This window comes from Geotrypetes seraphini, chromosome 1, assembly GCF_902459505.1.
Source record: "Geotrypetes seraphini chromosome 1, aGeoSer1.1, whole genome shotgun sequence".
NCBI classification, from domain to species: domain Eukaryota; kingdom Metazoa; phylum Chordata; class Amphibia; order Gymnophiona; family Dermophiidae; genus Geotrypetes; species Geotrypetes seraphini.
Window position 1 is genome coordinate 521,191,336 of NC_047084.1, and position 25,310 is coordinate 521,216,645.

At 41.7% G+C, this 25,310-nt stretch overlaps 1 protein-coding gene across 4 annotated transcripts in view; it reads right to left on the reverse strand.

The window, feature by feature from the left end:
- Nucleotides 1–24,385, reverse strand: part of PRRC1 (proline rich coiled-coil 1) — a 59,568-nt gene extending 35,183 nt beyond the window's left edge. Inside the window, exons 1-6 of one of the 4 annotated variants that reach the window (XM_033928974.1) lie at nucleotides 24,250–24,385; nucleotides 17,642–17,788; nucleotides 15,071–15,466; nucleotides 13,843–13,994; nucleotides 8,919–9,021; nucleotides 4,120–4,283 (exon numbers count right to left, since the gene is read on the reverse strand). In XM_033928974.1, coding sequence (XP_033784865.1) covers nucleotides 4,120–4,283; nucleotides 8,919–9,021; nucleotides 13,843–13,994; nucleotides 15,071–15,466; nucleotides 17,642–17,753 — 927 coding nt within the window. In that variant the 5' untranslated portion in view covers nucleotides 17,754–17,788; nucleotides 24,250–24,385. Of the gene's footprint in view, nucleotides 1–4,119; nucleotides 4,284–8,918; nucleotides 9,022–13,842; nucleotides 13,995–15,070; nucleotides 15,467–17,242; nucleotides 17,348–17,641; nucleotides 17,789–23,982; nucleotides 24,084–24,174 lie in introns of those variants that run through there. The other 3 variants (XM_033928973.1, XM_033928976.1, XM_033928977.1) reach the window with 3 other exon arrangements.
- Between the last annotated feature and the right edge of the window lie 925 nt (nucleotides 24,386–25,310).

Sequence of the window (25,310 nt, forward strand, 5' to 3'; positions counted from 1 at the left end):
ATCTTCTCTTTCTAAGAAACGCCATATCGCTTCATCCTCTCTTCAGGACCCCTGCATCTCAGCCATATAAAGCTACTCCTCCACCTTTCCATCCAGCTCTCTCTTTCCCAAATAGGGTATAACCCAGTATGCTTGCATCCCATTCATGGGAGTCATTGAACTACGTCTCCATTATTATAGAAACAATACCCAAGTCTGCCTGCAACATCAGAGCTTGCAAATCATGAACTTTGTTACGAAGACTGTAAGCATTTGTGCACATAACTTTCCAGCTACTTGTCTCTCTCACCATCTGTTTTTCCTTCTGCCTAGTCTTCCCATCTACCATTTTGCTGAGAGGTGTTATTTGCTAATGTAGTTTATTTTAATTCTTTCTCAACTGCTTTCACACTCTTGGTATTGGCTTTGTAGGAGGGTAACATCCAGAGTTCTTCCGTTTCTGTTTAGCACTCCACCTTCTAGTTTAAATGCCTTGAAATATATTGTCTGTACTTCTCCCTAAGAATCCTTTTCCCCGAGTCGGAATGATGGAGGCCATCATAAAAAACAGCCTTTTTGTTTTTCCAAGTATTGCCCCATCCTCCTATGTACTTAAAACTTTGTTGTTTTTAGCACCAGGTTTTTATCCACTTATTTAAGTTAACTTATCTGTATTTTGTAGTCTTTTCTCACCTTTTCCATGGGCAGGCAGCATTTCATAAAAGGCCACAGTCTTTACACCAAGGATTTCAACCCTTCTCCCTGCTTCTGGAAAGCACTCTGTACTGCTAGCATGCAATCTGTATCCAGGTCATTTGTTCCCACATGTATTACAACATCATTCTTCGAATCTTTACTCTTTTATCATCTTAAGTATTTTGTTTGTATTTCTTACAGCTGAGAAGCCTGGAATGCATACTACTTTATTGAGGCCCACAGAATCCACTTCCAATGTAATGCCTTGAATAATGGAATCCCCTGCCAGCAAGACCTTTTGGTTTTGAGTTGTTCTGCACTAGAGAATGATGCGGGGAAAAAGTTTGTCCCCGTCCCCACACCATCTGATCCTATCCGCACAAGCCTCAAATAGTTATGATTTTATTGTCAACTTATTTTAGTAAAGTATAAAATGAAACAATATTCTGTACGATTGTCATTTTATAAGCATAAATAATACAGAGCAAGAATCAACAAAACCCATCTCCTCTCCCCTCTCCTTCAAAATATTCCCTCCACTATCGAGAAAACTGAACAAGCCAAATTATTACAAAATGCTACAAAGAAAAATCAAGCTAACAGAATACTTCTGTAACACATGGCAGGAAAAGTGTTAGGGGAGTACAACTAGGGCAACTATCCCCTGGTCAGGGAGAGCCCTAAGCCAGCTGGAAGCTAACTAAGCATGGCCTGGACTTTGCAGTCCCCAGTTATGTCTAACACCTGCTCTAGCCAGATACATATTTCAAATTTGATATATTCTAATCACAAAATAGAAAATAAAATTATTTTTTTCTACATTTTGTTGTCTCGTCATTTTATTCTTCAAATCATGTTGGTCTCAGATGCTGATCTCTGTTTTCTTTTGTTTTCTCTTAATTCACTTGCCAGGGTCTCCTGACCTTTTGACATTACTTTTTTCTCCATACTCACCATCCATCTTCTATCTCTGTGTATGTAATGTTCCCCATGGTCAGCATCTCCCTTTTCTATGTCTCCTATACATCCCTTTCTAGAATTTCCCTTATGCCAATTTCCCTGCCTTTATCATCTCACCATTTTATGATCCCCCTTCCCCTATGTACAGTATCACTCTTCTATATCCCTATGCCCCCCCCCAAGTCCAGCATCTTCCTTCTACATTCTTATTCTCCCCTGTGTCTAGCCATCTTCTCTCTGTGTCCATATACCCTCCCATAACTGGCATTACCTTCTGTGTCCATATATCACCCCCCATGCAGCATTCCCCTTTTTGTCCGTTCCTATGCTCCCATCCATGCCCATCATCTCCCCTCTTTTTATATAATCTCACTGTGTCCAGCTTCTCCCCTCTCTTACTCCCTTACACCAATGTGCGTCTCGCACTCTCTTTCTTTCTTCCCTCCCTCAGCCCATGGTCAATATTTCACTTGCTCCTCTTCCATCCCCTTGGTTCAGCTTCTCTTTTGCCGGAAGTTACACCGGAAGGAGGAACTCAGCCAGTGGAAAGTCCTGGAGCAGACCTGAGACACTGCCTCTTTGTCGAAGCTTCTAAAAGGCTGGTAGGCCCAGAGCAGGAGGTGCAAAGGGGCCAACCTGGTAGGGGAATTGCAAGTTTGTTTATTTGCTGTTTGACCTGTGATCGTGAGGGAGGGGGGCTGTTGGACCTGCGATCATGAAGGGGGTGGGCTGCTGGACCTGTTATTGTGAAGGGGGGGCTGGCTGGGAGGGAGGCAACTCACGGCAGTCATCCTTTACTGCAGGAAAAAGGCCCTTTACCGCTCCTGCAGGGTGGTGAAAAGCTTTGTTCTTGAACTCACGGCAAACAGCCACATTTTTCTCCATTCCTGCAGGTTTGTCCTAGGAAACACTAAGTCATTCTCTATTTTGCACATATATCACCTTTTTAAAAAGAGACGCATTTATATATTTTTTTTTATCTCGATGTAATTTTTGAAACCTTATGTTCCTAACTTCCCCGTGATGTTAGTTTTAAGTTATGTAACCCCCCCTTCACTAAATTTAGTGATGGGTTTTTCTTTTTCCCCTTTTTTAACATTTGCTTTCAAATTTATTTTATAAATTGTAAGCCACCTAGATATTCTTCTATGATAAGACAGTATTTCAAGACATTAATAAACTTGGAAACTTGAAAACATGCACCTGTGTGCTCTCACAGTCAGAGCTCTACTATAAATTATTCAATATGTAGTCATCTATGTTGCTATTTAATATCAAGATATCAGGTACACCACCTCTAAACTTTACTATCATACTCAAAGGATTATAACAATAAAGTTCCTGTTATCCTGAACCCTAAAGCATGTGCCACTCTCTTATGGTTTTCCCATTCTAAGTAACTGTCGGTTCTGTCATGATCGTATGTATATCTAATTATCCTCACACTGTTAATGAAGAAGCTGTTCTCTCCTAGTATTGATCACATCAGTAACATTGTGAAAACTACCTTTTATAGGTTACGCAAAATTCGCTCCATCTCTAAATTTCTTTGTCCCAAAGCACTTAATATACTGATTCACTCTTTGGTGATGTCTAAAATCGACTACTGCAATTCTCTATTTAAAGGAATTGCGTTACACGAAATAAAACGATTACAAATTATACAAAATGCATCAATTAAATTAATAACCAAGTCTAAAAAATTTGATCATGTAACACCACTTCTCAAAAATGCTCATTGGCTACCAGTCATTCACAGAATTACTTATAAATTATGTATAATTATTTTTAAAACCCTATATAACAAGACCCCTGCATTTTTATTTAGGTTTCTAATTCCATATACTGCAAAGAGAATTTTACGATCTAGTGAACAAAATTTATTATCTATTCCCTCACTAAAAATTATTAATACGAGACGACAATTTATCTTTTCTTGTACTGCACCGCAGACTTGGAACGCCCTCCCTATTTTTTTACGGGAGGAGAAGGAGTTTGGGAAATTTAAAAATGAGTTAAAAACCTTCCTTTTCAAAGATGCCTTCGCAACTTAATTTTACTACTTTATTGTCTTATTTAACTTTGCTATACTGTTGTTAATTATTACCCCTTTGTATTTTCCCTTAATGTCTTCTCTTTACTTTAAGAATTGTATTTCTTCCCTCCTTACCCATTGTTTAGTAATGTTAATTTAATGTAAATTAGCCCTATTTAAGTATTTGTACGTATTGTATTGTCCCCTAAACAAATGTGAATTTTAAAGTGTACATCGCTTAGAAATCCTGATTAGGGGATTAATCAAGTCACCTAATAAACTTGAAACTTGAAAACTTAATTCATTTTCTATTCTGCTCTCCACAACGAGCTCAGAATGGGTTACAGGATTATCTGGTTAAAATCAATTAGATACCATAAAAACATTTCTGGTAAAGCTAAGGAAGGGATATCACTTTTTTTCCAGCCAAAACACTATGCAAAACTCACCTTCAAAGCAGCAGCATAACCTACAGGCTGTGGTGCAATGTTGGACTGCCCCGCTTCTCCAGTCACCACAGCCATCCCAAACACTTCCTGGAAAGCATCTCGAACAGCTGCAACTTTTACTTCTTTAGTCGATGTGACCACAACATCCAACTCCCCTCCAGTTTCTAAGAAAATAAACAAGAACAGCAGGGAGTTGAAGTATGTTTTACTAGAGTTCAGTATTATGGCCTGTACAATTCCCGCAACAGCCAGCCAGCCAACCATTAACCATGACCATTCGTGTACTTCTAGTTCTAGAAGTCAGTAGAAATAACTCTCTCCCTGCTTTATGACAACGTTCTTATGGCATTAAGTCAAAAAGAATGTTTGCTCAATCTTTATTTTTTTATACATACATACATACATATGTATTACAAAGTGCCATTCAAAACTAAAGATAGCCTGGACTTAGGGACTCATTTCTTGCCAGAAGTCTTACATAGAAAGAAAACAAAGGAAATAAGGTAATACTTTTTTATTGGACTAACTCAATGCATTTTATGGTGAGCTTTTATAGTAACACTTTCAAAAGGTAAATCTTCTTCAGATCAGAAATAAGCAAATGTTGACAAATATCGGCATTTTATGTTTTCCTTATATACGGATATTTGTCAACATTTGCTTATTTCTGATCTGAAGAAGGTTTACCTTTTGAAAGCTCATCTTAAAATGCATTGAGTTAGTCCAATAAAAAGGTATTCCCTTATTTCATTCATTTTTTTTTGTTTGTTTTATTTTTATATATAAACTGGAAAGTGGACTAACAACCACACCATTTCACAAAAAGAAAAAAAAAGTGACATTTGGTCTTATCTGAAAAATTTATTTCCTTGAATTCTACCAGACCAGTCCAATACAAAAGGGTTATGTCCTTTTACAAGCAGGTGGAAACAGCTGTCAAAAGCTTGTAAGCTCTGTCCCTATATAGGGCACCAATATAGCCACATGCTCCTCCGTATTTCTGTAACAAAAGCAAATGGGAGTCCCCATAACATAACATTGTGCTTCTTAACCGCATAACTGTAAGTTCAACGCGGTTTACAAAAGATTATAAACAATATCATGAAGAACAAGAAGAGTTATTTGGCCAAGTATTTTGAGAAAAGGATTTCAACTGAAAACAAGTTGTAAGCAATAACAATTAAAATTCTTTATCCTACACATTTGTCAGCGATCAGGGTTGTAGAGAAACTGATTGTTCATGTGTAATAATTTACGATTAACGGGGTACAAAGAGACTTCTTTCAGACTGACAAGTACCATCAAGCACTGAGAAAAGAATATCCCAGAACATGTCACACCTGGGCAGAACTCTTGACTAGTCTGCAAGTACTTGCAGAAAGGAAATTATCAGAAAATTCCAAAATTTCATCCTCCTTATCTACCAGACCACTCCAGAATGGATAGGATACAACTGAGCAATCTTTCATAATGGGTACCATTTGCAACACCTGCTCTCAGAACTGCTGACCCTAACAAGGATATCCAACCTATAATGTTTTGCTAAGGAATGCAATGTCCAATATCCATCACATAGTAATATAGTAGATCAGTGTTCTTCAACCACCGGTCCATGGACCAGTGCCGATCCACAGAAATTTCCTGCCGGTCCACAGGGCCAGCACGTGCATCAGGCCCAAAACAGTGCTCTTCAATCGCCAGTCCATGGTGCGATCGATGCGGCGTTATCTTCGAGCCAGCTCCCTCTTCCTAACTGATTCAGTGCACAAAGCCAAGGGCAATGACTCCTACGGGCATCCTGCACCTGAACCGGAAGCCTTCTCTCTGACGTTGCAACGTCAGAGGGAAGGCTTCCAGATGAGGCAAGGGACATGCAAGGTGCAATTAATACTATTATGGGGGCGGGTTCTGGGGTGGACATTGGGTACAGATGGGCGGGGTCTGGCCCACGACTTAGCCCATTGTTCTTCAACCGCCGGTCCATGAACCAATGCCGGTCCACAGAATAATTTTTTAATTTCTGCTTTGTATATCTAACCATAGATATACAAAGGTTGAAAAACACTGTAGTAGATGACAGCAAATGACTCATGAACCTGCTCTAAACACTTTACAGGCAAAACTTAGTGTGCCTATGCTCAACAAGATGCAACTCTCTGGTTGAATGAGCTCTCAAACCATCAGGGACATCCACCCTTTAGGAAAGGGGCCAAAGGAATCATTGCCTAATCCACCTCACTATGATGGAGTATGTGGAGGCTTCATCCTTGTTTGGGTCCCCCAAAAGCATAAACAAGATGATCATCAAAATTAATCAATCAATCAGTCCCTCTAGATATAAGAGGAGGGCTCAATGCATGTCAAAACATGTGAACGACTCAAAAGTCTTCCCTACAGTCATCCTTATGGAAAGGACTAAGTAGGACTGTCTGCTTCACATGGTAAGCCAACCTTTAGCAGGAAAGAAGGGACAGTCTTGATGGAATCTCCTACCTCCGAGAAATGCAAAAAAGCTCATAACAAGATAAAGTCCCTTATTTGTCTTGCTTGTTTGTTTTGATTAGATTATAAGATCTGTCCAGCAAGGACTCACTCTTATGTGTTTAGTGTACAGCCATGTGTACTTCTAGTAGCACTATAGAAATAAGTAGTATTAGAAGTATAAGGTCTAGATCTCCTAAGTCCTCCTAGCTGAACAAGTTACCTCCCAAAAAATCTTATGTTCAAAGTGAAATTTTAAGAGATTGTCTCTCAATAGGTTCAAAGGGGAGGACCCTAACACCCAAAGATCCAAATTAAGATTCCAGGGTGGGATAACTGGATGCAATAGAGATCAAAAGGAGCATCAGCCCTTTAAAAAAACAAATATGAACAACATCAGGGTGCAAGTTCTTCACATGACCTCCAATTGACCCTGAAAACATGTCAACATAGTCACCTGAACCTTCAGAAAACTAAAGGCCAGGCCTTTGTGACCTTCTTCTTAAGGAGAGCCAAAATCTGCAACACTAAGGCTCGAAAGGGAGTAAGACTGCTTCGCACCCAAAGCTTCAAAAACCCTTCAGGCTTGTGCATATACCATGGAGATTAATCTTTAAGCTGCCTTCAACAATGTGGTAATGGTCTCACCAAGAACTCCTTAGATCTCTGATGTCTCCTCTCAATGGCTAAGTTGTAAAAGTGAGTCCCCTTTCCTGCAAAAACTAGAGCGTCCATTAGAGTTAACCAAGTCTGCATACCATTGACACTTGGGCCAAACTGGCGCCACCAGGCATGAATGTGCTGCAACTCACTGTACTACATTACCTATCAAAAGCTATGGGGTAAACAGAGAACCCCTGACATCAGCCACTACTGCAGAAGTATATCACTCAGGCTGAACACCTTCCCACTTGCATCAACTAAAAAAAAGACGACACTTTTGAATTTTGCAGAGCCAATGTCCCATAAAGATTTGATGAAAGACAGCCATCTTGGACAGCACTCAATTCCCCTAGGTCTAGAGCACGGTCTCTCAAACTCTCTTGAGCCAGGGCACACTAAAGGTAGTGGCCACGGCTCTAGGCACCCAGAAGTGCTTGGACGTCGCTGTGATGACATCATGCGCATGTGCAGAGGCCCTCCAGACAGGCCCTGAAATGCCAGTAGGACGTGCCAGCAGGGAAGTCTAACAAATATCAACTGAGCACCCCCAACTACAGACCTCCCAAACTCCACCCTAGGCCCACCCAAGCTCTGCACCAGATCCATTCCGTTTACTAATTGTAATGCAATTTTTTCCATTCATTTTTCATATACACACAATGTATACAGCAGATATAAATTCTCAAAACTGACATTTCAATCACTATATTGAAAATAAAATCATTTTCCCTATCTTTGTTGTCTGGATACTTTATTTTTCTGTGCTGTTAACTATGTTTCCAGGGCCTTCTTATTCATTGACTCTTTTTCTCTCTGTCTTCACTTTCTGTCTTGCATCCATCTTTGGCATTAACTTAACATTCAATATTTCCATTTTTCTGCTTTCTTCTCAAAATCTACTTTTCCATGTCTTACCTTCCCTCCCTATTTCCATGATCTGACATCTCTCTCCTCCCCCCCCCCCAGTGGTCCAACATTTCTCTCCTTCCTTTCCCCCCTTCCCAGTCTGGCATCTCTCTCCTCTCCTTCCCATAACCTGGTATCTCTCTCTACTACCACTACTATTATTTCTATAGCGCTACCAGACTCCCCTCCATCCCTTCCATTCCCTGGTCTGGTATCTCTCCCTTCCCCTCCCCCCCAGTGTAACATTTCTCTTTCCCTTACTCCTTTCTTCCCCCTGCAATCCATCTCCCTTTCCTTCCTTCTTTCTGGCCCCCTTCCCAGTCCATCATTTCTTACGAGAATTTGTGGGAGCCAATCAAGAAGCTGCTCAGCGCTGAGCAGGCATGCCAAAGCATGATCCTGCTCTTTGCAGCTCAGTGGCAGAAGAAACGCTTTTCCGCGAGTGAAGACAGAGTCTGACTGGGGTTGGGAGGGAAGGGGGCTGGGGCAGTGCTCGTTGAAAAACCCAATTCCAAAGGTGAAGAGCCTGATGGGGGAGGGAGAGAAGGGGGCTGGGGCAGTGCCAATTTTGGGGGAGGCCATGGCCCCTGTGGCCTCCCCGGTTCCGATGCCTATGGGATGTAATTGATTTGACATTTATCGTTCTCAAAAAAACACATTTCAAGATACCAAAGCAAGAAGGAAATTGTGGACTACAATGTATGTTTCACACCTGGAGTCAGCACTGACATAGGCCCTAAAACACTTACTGATGTAGGGTGCCATGCCAGGATCCAGTGTGGTGATCATGGTCTCCACTGAATGTTTTGTTTTATCCAACACCGACTTCACCATAGGATTCCCAGCCACACCCTATCAATAAAAGCAACAGAAAGCATTAAAATATGCATTCTGAAAGCTTCCTTCTAAGTATCAAACAGCCAAGAAACTGCTTTATCAATGTTCAAGCAGGCACACAAGACTGCAAAAAAATAAAATGTGGGGAGGGATTCAAAAAAGGCAGTTAAAAAGTGGATCTCATTCTATTTGTAAGTTTAAATTTTGTTTAAAAAGGTTTTTTAGTTGTTGTAATCCTTAATTTACTTACTCTTAGATTTAATCTATATCAGGTTTACAATAGACAAAGTGAGAACTGCTGACTGCAAACAGATGAAGGAAAATTGAAACTTAAATAGTGAAATGGGTCACACTGTCATAAACCCATCACTGTTGACTCATCCTCTGTAATCTTTACTGCAACAGCCTGGGATGCTTACACCTAGATTCTGATCTTGATTTGCTGAGAATGCGGCATATATGTCTTCTAGACAATGAGAGCCAGTCTGTGGATTACGAGGGTCATTTCATAAATAATGCACACTATTTTTAAAATTTACATATTTGTTTGTTTTTTCAAGTATTTATTTACAATCCTTTAATATAGTCTCCCTGCTTTGCAATGACCAAGTCCCAACGTCCAGGAAGCTTCATTATTCCATCCAAGACACTGTTTTTGTCCAGTTGTTGAATGGCTCAGGTAACGGCAGAAGAAAGCTCTTCCAGAGATGCAAAAGCGATGTCCACGCTTAGGTTGTTTCAACTTTGGAAAAAGGTCAAAGTCTGGTAGACTCATGCTTGGACTGTAGGGAGCATGAGGTAACACTTCCCAGCTGTATTTGCGGAGCTGAAATCACAGTCCAAAGAGTGGAAAGCTCCATCTTCCCCATGACCAAAAAAATTTAGACGAGCTCAATCAAAAGTCAAACAAATGATGATTTTTGCTTATGATCATGTAGGCATCATCATCACAGACAAAGTTCTATGTGGAAGAAGTGCCAAAGCTGTGTATCATTGTGATTTTTTGCAAAAAAATGTGCAGAAAAATGCACAAAACCCGACTTCAGTTGCTCTTGGCTGGGCCACTCATTCTTCACGACAATGCTCGCCCGCACATAAGGAATGTCATTGAAAAACTATGTAAAAATAGCAGGAGAGATGCCCACTCCCTCCTGCTATGCCTCCACCCTCCCACATGAGAAAAAAATGGCAGGAGAGATGCCCACTCCCTCCTGCTATGCCTCCACCCTCCCACATGAGAAAAAAATGGCAGGAGGGGCTGCCCACTCCCTCCTGCCACCATAGGCCCATCCCCGCGACAGTCGCCCCCTCCCCACAAACATCCCCTCCCCTTTACCCCCCAAAATGGAAGAAAGGATGTCCACTCCCTCCTGCCACCAGAGATCCCCTGAAAACCCCCATCATTCCCCCTCATACCCCCCTTCCCACCACTGCCCCTCAAGGAAGTTGGAAGCAGGAGGGATGTTCCTTCACTTCTCCTTCGAGACCCGCCTGTCCAAAAAGGCAGGCCTTCCTTCCCCGGTGCATCATGTGATGCATAGGTAGGGGCTTAAGGCCCCAATTGGCTCAGATGACAAAGGCCTTTGCAGCACTTGACTGTCACATGAGATTGCGCAATGTGCGCTCTGCAGAAGTGGATGTCTTTTCCCAACTAGTTATGAACAGTCTGAATTATATGGCAGGTGCCCTTTATGATCTCATTCAAGTTCTTAGTAAGGCGTTTGGATCAATCATTGGACTGGGGACGATACTTGTAAGGCCACTTTAAGCAGACTTCCTTTTCAAGTAGCAGCTTCTTTTTTGAAAAGGTCTGGATGACCTCATGGCCAATGTGGCTGATCGCTGCCCTGGAGGACCTAGAGGAAGTGAAGCTCCCCCTCCCCCAGTGCACTGTGTCATAGAGTACACAGTCGCTGATCCGGCGCAATCAATTCATACATTCGACAGATTAGGAGCCAAGGAGTCCATCCAAAATGATTTTTAATTATATTGAAGGATTTTGAGGCAGAGATAAAACTTTGAAAAAAAGATCAATATAAATCCAAGATGGCCACCACTAGCGAATTTGCACCAAAAACGACAAAAATAAACAAAATCCAAAAATAAAAAATAGTAATTTGGAGTTTGGTAAGGTGGGAGACCCGAACCCAAAGCTTAGAAATTCTGAAAAAAGAGTTTTACTGTGTTCCACAGACCACCCCCGAAGCTCCCATAAGAAATAATGGAGGTGCACTTAAAGTCTGTGCAGTGCCTGCCTGTCAACTCTGTTTAAACTGCAGTTGAATGGAGGAAAGGATTTTCTGCTTTAGAAATTGTAACAAATGACCAATCTTGAAGATCTTCGGATTGCCAGTCAGACGGACTCAGACTGTAACTTTTGCCCCCACGAACCTGGGGGGGCGGGAAACGCAGCCTGTGCCATGCAACCCGGAGGGTCTTTTACTCAGGATGCATACAGCACCCTGAATCTGAGAAGGATGGCACACAGAAGGCTGATTCCACAGGTCCACCAAAGTTTATCTGTGAAGCAGCAGTCCAGCTCCATGGGACTGTGCCCTGTCCTCTGACAGAGGACTGCCAGAAAGGGGTCTCACTGCACTCAAGCCAGGATTCTGCAGGAGAGTTCACCACCTGTTCCTCCTTCATGTCCCAATCGGACTCAGCAAGCTGCCCTGGCTGCTTACAGGCAAGGACAGCCTGACGCTGGGCTCCCTGCCTCGGCACTGCTCCTTCCTCGAGGGCTCCCCTGCTTTCTTCCTCCTCCTTTAGCTCTCTACAAAGCCTCGCTTTAAGCTGAGAGAAGAAACCACTCCCCTGTAGCCGCTGGGGAGAGTGTTTCCTTCCCTCTGCTTGTATCATTTCTCTCAGGGAAAACTGCTTGTCTGTCTTCTGCTTCCCAGGCACTAGAAAATGAGAGAGCAGAGATTCCTGCTTTTGCTTAGACACTACCTTAGGTAACGCAAAGCTTTCTTGTTCTGTCTCCATGTCTTCCTCACTGCTTACAGGGTAGTCAGCTGAATTACTCTCTTGGGCACTGACCTGGTCAGCCCTTCTGCACCGGGGTTTGTATGTTTTATTATATTTCCCTGTGATAAACCTCGGGAATGCAGTAGGTTTGTCACAACACGTAAATCTTGGTTCTCTCTCCTAGAGCTCTTGACCCAAGACACATTCCACTTGCAGCGGTCCCAAACACTACTTGCAGAAAATGATGATTTCTTCTCCATCTGAACCCTTGCTTGTTAGTACAAGCAGTCTTTGAGGTCCATCAAACATCCAGGAAACCTTCCACTCAATGATGTTATAATTTCAAATAAACTAGATTCTCTGCTTGGTGTGCGCTTCATTCTTTTGAACCTGTCTTATGTCTGCTCCCATCCATTCTGACCTACCTTCATCTCTCTTAATTCAGACCTCTAGACCAGAGCAGAGCAGATCACTTCTGCACAGATTGCTTGCAGAAATTTAAACTGCTGAGGGCTCTAACTCTCTCTCTAAGGTGGGAGAAGCACGTGCTCAGAAAAAAATGTTAGGTTTTCTGCAACACCCGGATTGCAGGAAGGGATTGAACACCTAGCGTATTGAATCCAGAAGGGGCATAAAAGAAAGCATGCTTTCTCCAATCATTACACTGGCCAACACTCATTTTGGTGCCTCAAATGTTAAGACCTGTTTCTGGATATATTTGGCCTGTTGATTCCAAAAATGGCACCAGTTTTCTCCTATCAACTCTAGTTTTTGAGATACAGAACAAGCCCTAGGTTCAATTCCTTGGTCAGCAGTCCCTTACAGCAGGATGACCCTGCCTGATCCATCAAGCAGGGCTGAGCACCAGAGCCAGGAGCAAACTGGCATTGCTCCTGCTTATTTCAGATATGAAGGATTGGAGGGGGAAGGGGCCTGGAAAAAGGGTTGAAAGTGCCACTAGAGACTGAGTTGTCTTGGAGTTTTTTCATTCTTTTAAAGTCAGGTTAGATTGTGGGAGGGGTGCCATTAGACACCAGGGAAGTGTTTAAGGAAGGGGGATCTAGTAAATTTGAGAGAAAGGAGAAGGGGAAGGGGGATCTGGTAAATTTGAGAGGGAGGAGAAAATATACATGTCACCCTTCCTGTCAGTCACCACTTAGGCCTTGACAGGAAGGGAATGTGCTATGGAATATTGTTAAATAAAAATGTGGCAGTAACTTGCATGCTCACTGCTTATAGCATATATTTTTCAGTTGTAATTCTGTGGTAGAACTAGTAGGCTGAGCTGGCTCTACTAAATATCTTTCTTTGCCTGTCCCTGTATTCAAAGCCTTAAAGGAAATTTGAACCACCAAATAATGGTGGCATATCATGCTAGACTACATAGGCAGGCATTCAACTCTAGAAGGAATCACTACATTTTGTGGCCCCTGGCTGAGGACTGTCATTGCAATAAGGGAGCTAGACAGGGTGGGTATGTAGTAGCTGTGGGCCCATAGGGGACAGTTACAACTGAAATGGGACACCAATTAAAAAAAAACCCAAACAACAGAATCTGTATAAAGCATTATGTCATAGACATTTGCTTAACAATTTATTGCCAGAACAGAATGTTAACCTACATGCCGTGAAATATTTTCCATTGTATGTCTCAAATACTTTGGCAGCTGCAAATAAATCTTTTTTTGTTTGTTTGTTTCTGTAAAACTTGATCTAGTGAATCATACTTCTGGCCTGTATTATCAGTATAATCAGCAATCCCACTTCAATTAAATGTTTGTACTGCAAATAGCAACATAAGCTAACCAAAATAAAAAAGTATGTTTAACCAACTTGGTTATTTAAGAAATTAAGTAAAACATTTCTTACTTTAAAGAAACCCCAGATTCCTCCTCCAGGCCCTTCACTCTGCCCTACAGCCATCCTGGGGTCCTCAATTTGTTCTGGGAAGGTGATAGCAGACCCACTCCCAGCTGAATGGGGAACAGAAACCTGCTGAGTGACAGGACTTGACAAAATTCCTGTCGAGAGAAAATATTTTAAAATAATCATAAATGAATCATAATGGTCAAAAAATGGGGTAAATTTTATAAAATGGAACCTAGACAAGAATAATGTGTATGCTCTGCCTATGTTATAAAGCCAGTATATGCTCTTATGTACCTTTCTAAAATAGCCAACCCGAAAGCAGCTCCAAGGTGTAGAAATGAACACATGTGTATGCTATAAAATGCATTTATAAAGTGAAAACACCATACTATAGCATCATCACGTTCAAAAGTCCCTATAACAGCTTTTACATAGATCCTCAGTGACACTACTCAAGGCTCAAATAATTTTATAGAGTTTTACGTGTCAAATTGTCACCAGATCTTATTTCATATTCTCATTATATTAAGTATTATTTAACCAGTATAAATACTTTTTAAATGTTTCAATAACTTATCATTAAATACTTTGTTTTTAGCCAGTACTTAGTTTAATAGAGCTCAATAAGAAACCTTTTATCAATAAAAAATAAAAGAAAAGTAATTAACCCCAGAAGTCACGTACCCCATTTTAGGTACTTGCAGTTTTTAGAGATGTGAAAAAAATTGCAGTCTCATTCTATAAAATCTTTAGTACACACAACTTTCAAAAATGAAAGAAAGCTGCCCCTCCAAATCTTTATAGCCTCTTTCTCATTTACAACCCCAATTTTGGTACCTTTTCGCTCAGCAGGTCACATACTGAGTGCTTATTTTTCATAAAGGTATTTCAAAATGGGTTTCTAGAGAAATTTTTATATAAATTTACTATGGATGCATTAACCACATAAAGCATTCCACATAAAGCAAAACTACCCTTCAGTCAGTAGCACCCGAGATGAATGCAGTCACTGAACAAAAAGTACTTCCTGCAGGTTTGCTAGGTGTTTCTTTTCCTGTTAAAAAGGAAAAGGAAACCTGGCCAAGTGTTTTGTTAAACTGACTTAGCATTCATGGACACACTGATGTATTTAAGGTAAATTTATGTCTTGGGTACTTGAAATCACATGCACTTTCTTCAACACTATCAAGAGGGTAATGGATCAGGAGAGAGTAAACTAGAATACCACCTGTGACTGAAGGTGCAGAAAAGGATGGCATCAATGGGGTCTGTGGTGCTCGTCCTGCATGACCTTTAGTGATGTCATATGCGGATGCCACGGAAAATCCACCCATGGGAGGGCCGGTGGGAGGTGGAGGAAGAGTAATGCCAGGTGCAGAGCTTGAAAGAGGTGGAGGGGGAAGATGAGTCGATGTTGAAAAGGTGACAGGGTTGCCAACAGCTATAGCAGGCGAAGTATTCACTGGAGCAAATGAGTCTGAAACTGCCCGAGTTGAGGTAAACTGCAGAGATGCTGAAGATCTCAGAGGAGGGACTGATGAGAAAGGCAAAGCAGAAGAGAACACAGGAGCTGGTTGGGGCTGCATTTTAGGTATGCTTGGCGTAATGAGCGGACTGGTCAAAACTGAAAGAGAAAAACGGCGAGAGAAGACAACTGCATTAAGAATTGTGCAAAAGAAAAATCTAATACTCCAACAATGTTAAAAGTAAATACAATTTTTTTCAGAGTTTGAAGAAGATAAGTATTGCAATTACTGGTAGGCAGAAGAACCAAATACACAGGTCCTCTTAGAAGGGCCATAGTGGGACTCTGATCAAAAACAAATGCACCATAATAAATGTACAAGAGTCATTAAGATTAGAGAATGACACGGTGACAGAATTCATTACCGTCTCCATGGATAACCTCGGGAAACTATTCCCATGTCATTCTTTAAGGAGAGGGAAGAATCAGAGTATGAATGGGCTCAGCCACCGACCCTCAAGCCTTGCATTAAAGAATGCTGGTGTAGAAGGAATGAGGCTGAGACAGACACTAAAGAATGACATGGATGGTTTCCCGCGGGGATGAAAACAGTGATGAATTCTGTCACCATGTCATTCTCCAATTAAGAGGTCCTTTTACTAAGCTGCAGCAAAAGTGGTTTTAGTGCACTTTTACACTTACCACCTCTCATTTTGTAGACAGTTAGGGTCCGATTCTGGAAACGGTGCCTGCTGTGGTAGGCACCTTCAAAACGGGCATCTACCACGTGTCAGTTACTGGTAGGCGCTGCATCCAGAATTACATTCTTTTTTTTTTTTTTTACAGATCACCAAGAGTGATTCATACTGTTTCAAGAAGACACTTCATGTTGTGCTCTTTCTTCATTTTTAAATTTGGTGTTTGAAAGATTGCAGTGATTAGCAACTGGGCTTTGGTCCTATAGATCTAAGAGAAGATCAGTTTAAAACAAGAAGGCCTGGATTGGTTGAAAGGCTCAGTAGCAGTACTGTGTGCTGGCAAGCAGAGGCCTGGGATAGATTTCTGACCAAAGCTTTCTCCCTCCTGGCAAGCTGGGAATGCTATAGAGGCAGAATGCAAGCCTCAGGTGGAGAATCCAAGCTTTTGTAATAGCAGTACCTAGTCCAGGGCAATTGTGATCTGTGACTCTCCTGGCTGAGGATACCAGCTGATGTTTAAGTTAAAAGGAAAGATGATAAATATTATTATTAATAATAATAATAATAAAGGTCTAGAGGATGGGAATCCAGTGTACCAAAAAATGAAGCTAAGTTCACTTCAGCATTCCAATTTAGTTAAAGGCTTAAAATAGGAGAAGGAAAAATGGAATAGGAAAACAAAAGTTTTAAAAAGTGACAAGCCTTTAGACACCAGCATATTAATTCTCGAGTCATGAGCCTCTATCATTCTTCTGGAATGAAGAATGAGCTAGAACTATTTCAGTTTGCCCATCCTTATTGCTGCATCCCAGCTGGAACCAAATAGAAACCACTTTCAAAATTTCCATTTTACCAATCCTGACCTAGACAGTTCATGAACTGTCACAAGGGATTTCTAAGCCACTGGTATTACTAACCATCCTTAAAAGATATATTTAAAACCAGTGCAAGACAAAAATTAAGCATGTCAATATCTGAAGCCGAGTTTTTCATGGAAATAACTACCACACGTCCCAAATAGATTACTTGGAATGAAAAAATAATAATTTAGCTTCTGATCTAGAACTGCCATTAAACAGCTGATGTCTATATGGACAAGTAGCATTTTTGATCAAATGGAATTTGAAAACTGGGCATGCAAGTCAAACATGACATGCCACCCAAATATGTACCCAAGAAGCTTCCACTTTATATTTCAGAGCAATCATTTCACTCTCAGAGAGGTATTTTCTGTTACCTCCTGCCAGATCTTTCTGATTACAGTGTGCTTGCTCTCAAGCTCACTCTTCTTTTTGGTCTGGTTATGGAACAAAGATCCTCTCACTTCTGGAATTCCATAAGGCTGTGAAAACAACCAAATTTTAAATCAATATTTTTGATGTCTACAAGAAAACTGTCAGGCTGGATCGGTTGAGGATTCTATTGTATTGTTTTATGAATGGGCACTGTCGGAAGGCCAGGCTAAATAATGGAAAGAATAAATAAATACATATATACATACACACCTTGGAAAAATAAAAACATAATATTAAACTGCATTAGCTGTCGCGATACCAACTAAGCTGTCATTATATCACACTGCTAGACTTTGAAATTCTGATGTGACTAAGTTACTAGAAGAAAACATGATCCATACCTGGTGGAATGGGGGTTGGAGTGGTGATGGCAGCTACAGGAGCTGTGGTGCTTGCAGTAGTAGGTGGGGGAGTGCTAGGTGGTGTGGTCTCTATGCCACTCTCTTCCATCATTTTAATCCTTCAATAGGCAATATGAAAAACAGTAGCTGGAAAGATTTAAGTATTCAGAAAGAGATCAAAATGTATTTTGAAACAGCAAGATCAGAGTTATAAGAATAATTCTTGTACAAACTTTAGAGCAGGGGTGTCCAACCTTTTGGCTTCCCTGGGCCGCATTGGCCGAAAAAAATGTTTCTGGGGCCGCACAAACGCAGCAGTAAGACAAAGGATGGAGCCAGCAAGACTGTAAACACCCGGGGGCAGCAGAGGAAAACACTGCATCGCCCTCGACCGGGGCTGCACAAAATACTTCACGGGGCCGCATGTGGCCCTCGGGCCGCAGGTTGGACACTCCTGCTTTAGAGGGATATACATGCTCATTAGAAAGGCAACAGGACCTGTAAGGAGTAGTGAAATAAGCTAGAGCAGAAATGTCAAAACACGTAGCCTATGTCTTAGTACCTAATGCACATTTTAAATTTAACACTGGTTAATTACATAACGTAAATTTGGCTCCTAAGTAACATGTAATGGGGAGAATAGAAAGAATGAATATTTTAGTGCAGCACATCTGTGAATGCACGGTTGCCGTAGAGGCCCATCATTAGTCATGAATTGACATACCTGAGCCATGCATTATGTTTAAAAGCAAATGAACCCTTTGAGGACATCTAAATTAAAGTCCACAACCCAGTCTGGTTTTCAAGATTTCCACACTGCCTTGTTTCTTCTATGCTATTAAATTATTGTAGTTCTTTTCTTCTCTTCTATGATTTCTTATTGTAAACCACTCAAGATTGTTAGTGATGTGCTATAAAAAACTTTAATAAAACTTTATGTGAATAGGAGATCATTTTGAAACAATACTGTTTAGAGAGTGTATAATAAGCAGATCCTACTATTTAGTTAAACTCGATTTTAAGACCAACTGGTATTTTATGAAGCCCCTGAAACAGCTCTAAGCAAAAAAAAAAATGGTCATGTCGGTCATCAGCTTTTAATCACTGAAGCAGGACATCTTCTCACCAGCTTGCTTTCTGTTTGTCTTCCATATGAAAGGTATTTGCATTCACTATTTCTTTTGCATACAAATAATCTCAGACATATTCATTGTGGAAATCCTGAATACCAGACTGGGTGGTATATAAGAATTGCCATATTGGGACAGACCGAAGGTTCCTCAAGCCCAGTATCCTGTTTCCAACAGTGGCCAACCCATATAAGACTGGATTTGAGGATCCCTCAGGATTGCTCAGGTTAACCAAGCAGTGCTATAGTGGCTGGGCTGTGCAGTGGGGCACAAAACCCTTGGATGAATGGTTCCATAAATATTCCAAGACCTTTGAAGACTAGCACTAAGGGCTCCTTTTATCAAGCCGCGCTAGTGGGGTTAGCATGCATGACTTTTAATCACACGCTAACCCCCGCACTGGTCAAAAAACTACCGCCTGCTCAAGGCAGGCGTTAGCGGCTAGCGCGGCCGGCGGTTTAATGTGCGCTATTATGCGCGTTAAACCGCTAGCACGGCTTGATAAAAGGAGCCCTAAATGTTATTGATACTATATTTATTTATAATTTTACAGGTTTGTTATTCCTTGCATATGGTTATGTGGAAAAATATTTCTTTAGGTGATTGCAAAATTCAACAAATGCCACAGAAGAGTTAACTTCATACTCAACCAATCTAATCTAATCTAATCTAATGCTTAGCTTTATATACCGAGTCTTCATTCTTGGAAAGATCGACTCGGTTTACAATAGTTAACTTAAACAAATAAGAACCATAAGAAGAAAGATGTCGAAGAAAATTAATTTCCAAAGTGCTTAGTGAATAAAGTGGTTTTCAAGAGTTTACGGAAGAATGGAAGAGAATGATTTCTGTATTGTTTTGTTGATTTGTGGTTGCATGGTGCAGCATCTGTCTATCGTCATTCCCAGAAGTTTTAGAGTGGGTTGAATCACATATGAGAATCTATTATTTAAGGAATCACATACCCCATTCAACCCACTCTAAAACTTCTGGGAATGACGATAGACAGATGCTGCACCATGCAACCACAAATCAACAAAATAATACAGAAATCATTCGCGGTCATGAGAAACCTAAGGCAAGTTTGAAAATTCTTTAACAGAAAGCAGTTCCAGCTCTTGGTCCAGTCCCTAGTCCTAGGTCTCCTTGACTACTGCAACATCCTCTATTTCCCAGCCCCGCGGGCAAGAGTGCGCATGCGCGCTACTACTCCCTCCCTTCATCCCTCACTGTAACTTCGCCGCCGCCGTCGTGGCCCCCTCCCCCCCCCCGTGCACCCTTTCCCGGTGCACACGAGAATCTCTCTCTCTCCCCCCCCCAAGGCGAATGTCGGCTGTGGCGGCTATCGGCGGCTGCAGGCCGCGGTGGCGGCCGAGCCTGGAGCCAGTGTAGATGGCTGAAGCCTGGCTGGAGGACGAGGAGAAGCTGTGAGAGCTCCGCAGAGGCAGGAGGTGATGGATTTGGGGGAGGGAGTGGGAGAAGGAAGAGATGTTGGACTCAAGTGAGGAAAGGAGAGAGAGACAGAGACAGATGGATGAGAAGGACAGAGGGGCTACTAGGGGGACCAGGAGAGATGGTAGGGGATAGGGAGAGATAGACTTCAGGGAGTGTGGAGAGGGCAGGAGAGAGAGATGGTCTTGGGGAAGGACAGAGGGGGACAGGAAAGGGAAAGATGGCAAAAGGGGTGAAACAGGGTCAGAGAGAGATGGTAGAGGGTGTGAAAGGGGTAAAGGGAGAGATGGAAATGGTAGGACCACTGCTGCTTTGGGGCACTGAAGGAGGAAAGGTTGGTACGTCAGGACTGCTGCTGCCGCCTCGGGTAAGTAAAGACCCTGTCAGGTGATAAATGCAATGGAGGATCTATGAGGGCCAAAAGGGTACAAAGGAAATGGTGAAAGGTGAGGTGGTGGGACTGGGATCAGTGGGAAGCAGGTTCCGGCCATGATAGAGGCGGAGCATGGGTGGGGGTCAGGGTATAGGTGGGACTATTCTAGCACCCGTTACTGTAATGAATGTAACGGGCTAAAACACTAGTAAGAATATAAGAACTATCATACTTGGACAGACCAAAAAGTCCATCAGGTCAAGTGTTCTGTTTCCACCAGTGGCCAACCCAGATCCCAAGTAGTAAAACAGACTTTAGGCTGCTTATCCTAGGAATGAGCAGTGGATTTCCCAAAGCCATCTCAATAATGGGACAGAGAGAAAAGTTATATGTGCCTTCAATACTATATATACAAATGGTTTTAAGCGAAATATAATTGTTAATAATTTTATTGTATGCAACCTGTGGGCTATAAATCTTTTAAATAAATAAAGGCCTATAGACTTATGGCCTGCTGTACTGTCAGGTCAATTATGGAAAGAATGACTCCAATGTAAAGAAAGATTTGTGGGGTTAAGGTTCTTTAAAATAATACGAGGGGACATGACAGAAGTTAGGCCTGGGCATTAACTCTCACCCAACACTATCAGAACTAAGCACCAATCCATGAAACTAATTAGTAACATATTTAAAATAAATTTTAAATTTCAGTCAAGATATGCAATAAAAGCTAGTCATGAGCAGAGTTTAAAAAATGGTTTGAGCAAGTCTCTTAATCACTATTTAGTCAGACAGCCTCAGAATCCTCACCTCCTACTTCTGAAACAGAACGTGAAATGTGGCATGTACTTATTGTACCCACTTGGATTTGTTATCTGAAGTGGCATATTAAAATATTAATAAACACAAAAGATACTTCCAACTGACAAGATGCTAAAAATATGAGTGTCAGTAAATGCAGAGCATCCTCACTACCCTATGGATGATCCACTGCCTTTGAATGAATGTGTATTTGTGTCTTGGAAAACTAAAGGGTCCTTTTACTAAGGTGCACTATTGATTTAGCACATGCTAAATGCTAAGGCACCCATAAAATATAATAGGCACCTTAACATTTAGCGCGTGCTAAATTGGTTAGCGCGCCTTAGTAAAAGGACCTCCAAGTCTATCCTACTTTATTATGGAGTTATTCTTTTATATCTAGTATGAATTTCATTATTATTATTTATTGTAATGTACACCACCTTGATTTGATATACAAAATGGGCAATATAGTACATCCAATCAATGTATCCAGAGAGAGATAAGCTGTATTGCGTTTGGCATCCCCAGTTGATGCATATTCTGGGCTTAATAACCGCTGGCCTTATGTTCCCAGATGTTTCCAGACAAACACAAATAAGGCCTTCCTCCTGCTGAGATCTAGGGTTCTGGCAGTTGTAAATGTCTGGTTACATGGGGAGCTGATTCTTATGTATTTATAGATCCAAGCCAGTTAGAAACCTCTCTTTTGAAGACATGAAATAAATTGTTTTCTTTTTATAGGGTTAAATATATAAATGCCTGCTAAATAAAGAAGTTAGATTTTCCTGTATAAAAATTTCGCCCAAGTTCCTCCTGATTGGACTTGATAGGTTGATTTGTATTATCTGTTTGTTTTACTTGTAATTCCAAGTTACCTAAATGTTTTTTTAAAAAATGAAGAAATTAAAATTAAAATAAATAAATAACCACTGGTCTGAATGTATCTGTCAGTTCTCATAGCTCCATTCCCCGTTTGGGTGTGTTTGTGTTTTTTGCCTCTACTCTCGAGGCCACGGCACTGGGGTGGCAAGTACGACTCTCCTTGACGTCACACCAGGCGACGGGTGCCTCATTTAAAATCATACAATGCCTCAATCACTAGGACAACCCTTCCCAACCACCCCCCACCTCAACCAAGAGGACACAAACTCTATCTATATATATATAAAATCGGAGGTATGTATGTGTGTATGTATGTGTGTGTGTGTGTATGTGCTGCGATCACGCAAAAATGGCTTGACCGATTTGAACGAAACTTGGTATGCAGATCCCTCACTACCTGGGGTGATATGTTCTGGGGGTCTCTCGGCCCACCTGCACACGTGGGCGGAGCTACAAACAGAACATCAGATTTCACCCATTCATGTCAATGGAAAAAATGTAAAAAGCTGCCATTCTCACAGTAATTCAAAAACGGCTTGACCGATTTGAACGAACCTTGGTATGCAGATCCCTCACTACCTGGGGTGATATGTTCTGGGGGTCTCGCGGCCCACCTGCACATGTGGGCGGAGCTACAAACATAAAATCAGATTTCACCCATTCATGTCAATGGAAAAAATGTAAAAAGCTGCCATTCTCACAGTAATTCCAACTACCTGGGGTGATATGTTCTGGGGGTCTCGCGGCCCACCTGCACACGTGGGCGGAGCTACAAACAGAACATCAGATTTCAACCATTCATGTCAATGGAAAAAAAGTAAAAAGCTGCCATTCTCACAGTAATTCAAAAACGGCTTGACCGATTTGAACGAAACTTGGTATGCAGATCCCTCACTACCTGGGGTGATATGTTCTGGGGGTCTCTTCACCCAAGAATTTATATGTTCTTGCTCCTGGAGGTGAAACTAAAAATGTTGTTTATAATCAAGTTTTGTGTTAGTTGTATTGTATTCATTTTGTCAAATATTTCACATTATCATTTGAATATTGTACTTTTTATAAAGCTGTAAAAAAATAATTTCATTCACCACTATAAAGTATCTTTATTTGAATCCATTTACAGTGTTATTGCTATAATTAAATACCCGTGCAACGCCGGGACATCAGCTAGTGAGCTATAAAAAGCGAATTGAGAGGTAGGAAGCGGAATCCCTTAGGTTCCTGAAAAAGAGAATCCCCCCGGGACTTCAGTTCCCGGCGTGCACCGCGGCATTTGCGCCTGCGCGCCTGACAGCCTGCCACGTCCATCCCAATAAACTTACTCCCGAGCCTCAACTATGACCACCTGCTCGCAAACAGCTCAAGTAATAGAAGCATTGCGCTGACTCAACGCAAGAGCCCTCCCCGAGACTTGCGGCAATGCACAAAAACGCACTCCGCAATTCTGCTCATCCTCCGACCCGCCCCGCCCCTGCACTCACATACCCGCAGAGAAAAATGAATGAACGTCTCGACCACAACTCTACCCTCGGCTTACAAATCTCGAGACCCAGCAAGAGCAAACTGAGGAGCAACTTTGGGAGAGAAAACAAAAACAAAAACCATCTCCCGCTACAAAGCTCGCAATCACGGACAGCTTCACCATCAGTAGAACAAGGCGGGCACAGCGGCATGCATAGGGCTTACAAAATAATATTGACCTTTTATGCTGCAATACCCTCACGCTGAGCGTTAATGCGGGGGCCCTGTGCCATCAGAATTCGAAGGTGGAGGACAGAAAGAGGAGGGTGTGAGGAGGCTTCCCTCATTTTGCCCCCTAAACTCAAGCTATGACACAGATACAAGGTGACATGAACTCTTTCTGCTGAGCCATTAGGCCCGGCGCGTCTCACCTGCCCCGCACAAAGTAATCGGTTTAGCTCTCTCTGCACTTTACGAGCCAAAACGCACAACTTCTCCCTACTCACCACCCGAGCCGGGAAGCAAGATGGCCGCAGCTTGATGACGTTGCGACCTGCCACGTAACCCTACGGCAATTGATGTGGGCCGCAGCTGGCACGACGTATGACGTACGAGGTCGTTCGGGGGAAGTTTGAGTTGTAGTGCGCAAAGCTTGTGAAATATGTGGTGAAGGTAGCTTGATTGATGTCATGGGAAAATGAGAACTGCCAAAGATGCCAATGGAGTATGTATTTAAAAAAAAAAAAAAAAAGGAGCTTCGTCAGATGTGATCCAGGATATATTCTAGAGAAAAATTTCTTGTAGCTTTTTAAGTTTGCACTCTGCTCAAGCTCCGTCCGTGTATAGGGTTGCTGAAAAGTTCTCAATCCAACCAACTTCAAACGCTAGAATATAAGTTCTTTTTTACCCAGAGGGTGGTGGACATATGGAATGCGCTTCCGGAGGCCGTGATAGGCCAAAGCACGTTACAGGGCTTCAAAGAAGGTTTGGATAGGTTCCTAAAGGATAAGGGGATTGAGGGGTACAGTTAGGAGTTGAGCTAGGTTTTAGGAATAGGCCTGAGGGACCGCCATGGGAGCGGACCTCTGGTTTGACCCAGCGGAGGCAAATTCTTATGTTCTTAAATTCTGAGTGTTATTTTACCTCTATAGCTAAAAAGAGTGTTATTTTATTTTGCAAAGTACCAATTTGCAGAATTGTAATGTTATACTATATATATATATTTATATATATATATATATATTACATTGTTTCAGATCATTGTCAACGAACAGTGTAAAATTTTCAAGTGTGGAACTCCAAGCCGTGAAGTTCCTATTGCTGCAGAAGAAAACTCCAAAGGAAATCCATGAACGTATGAGGGGCTGCTGACAAGATCTCAGCCCAATCAAGAGAATGATGTGAAGCCTTGAAACTTACAAGTTATTCCACACCCTTCTTGACAACTTTTCATTTCCATGAAATGAAACAAAAAGTGTCAAGAAAAGTATGGAATAACTTGTAAGTTTCATAGCTCCATATCATTCTCTTGGTTGGGCTGAGAACTTTTCAGCAGCCCCTCAAATTA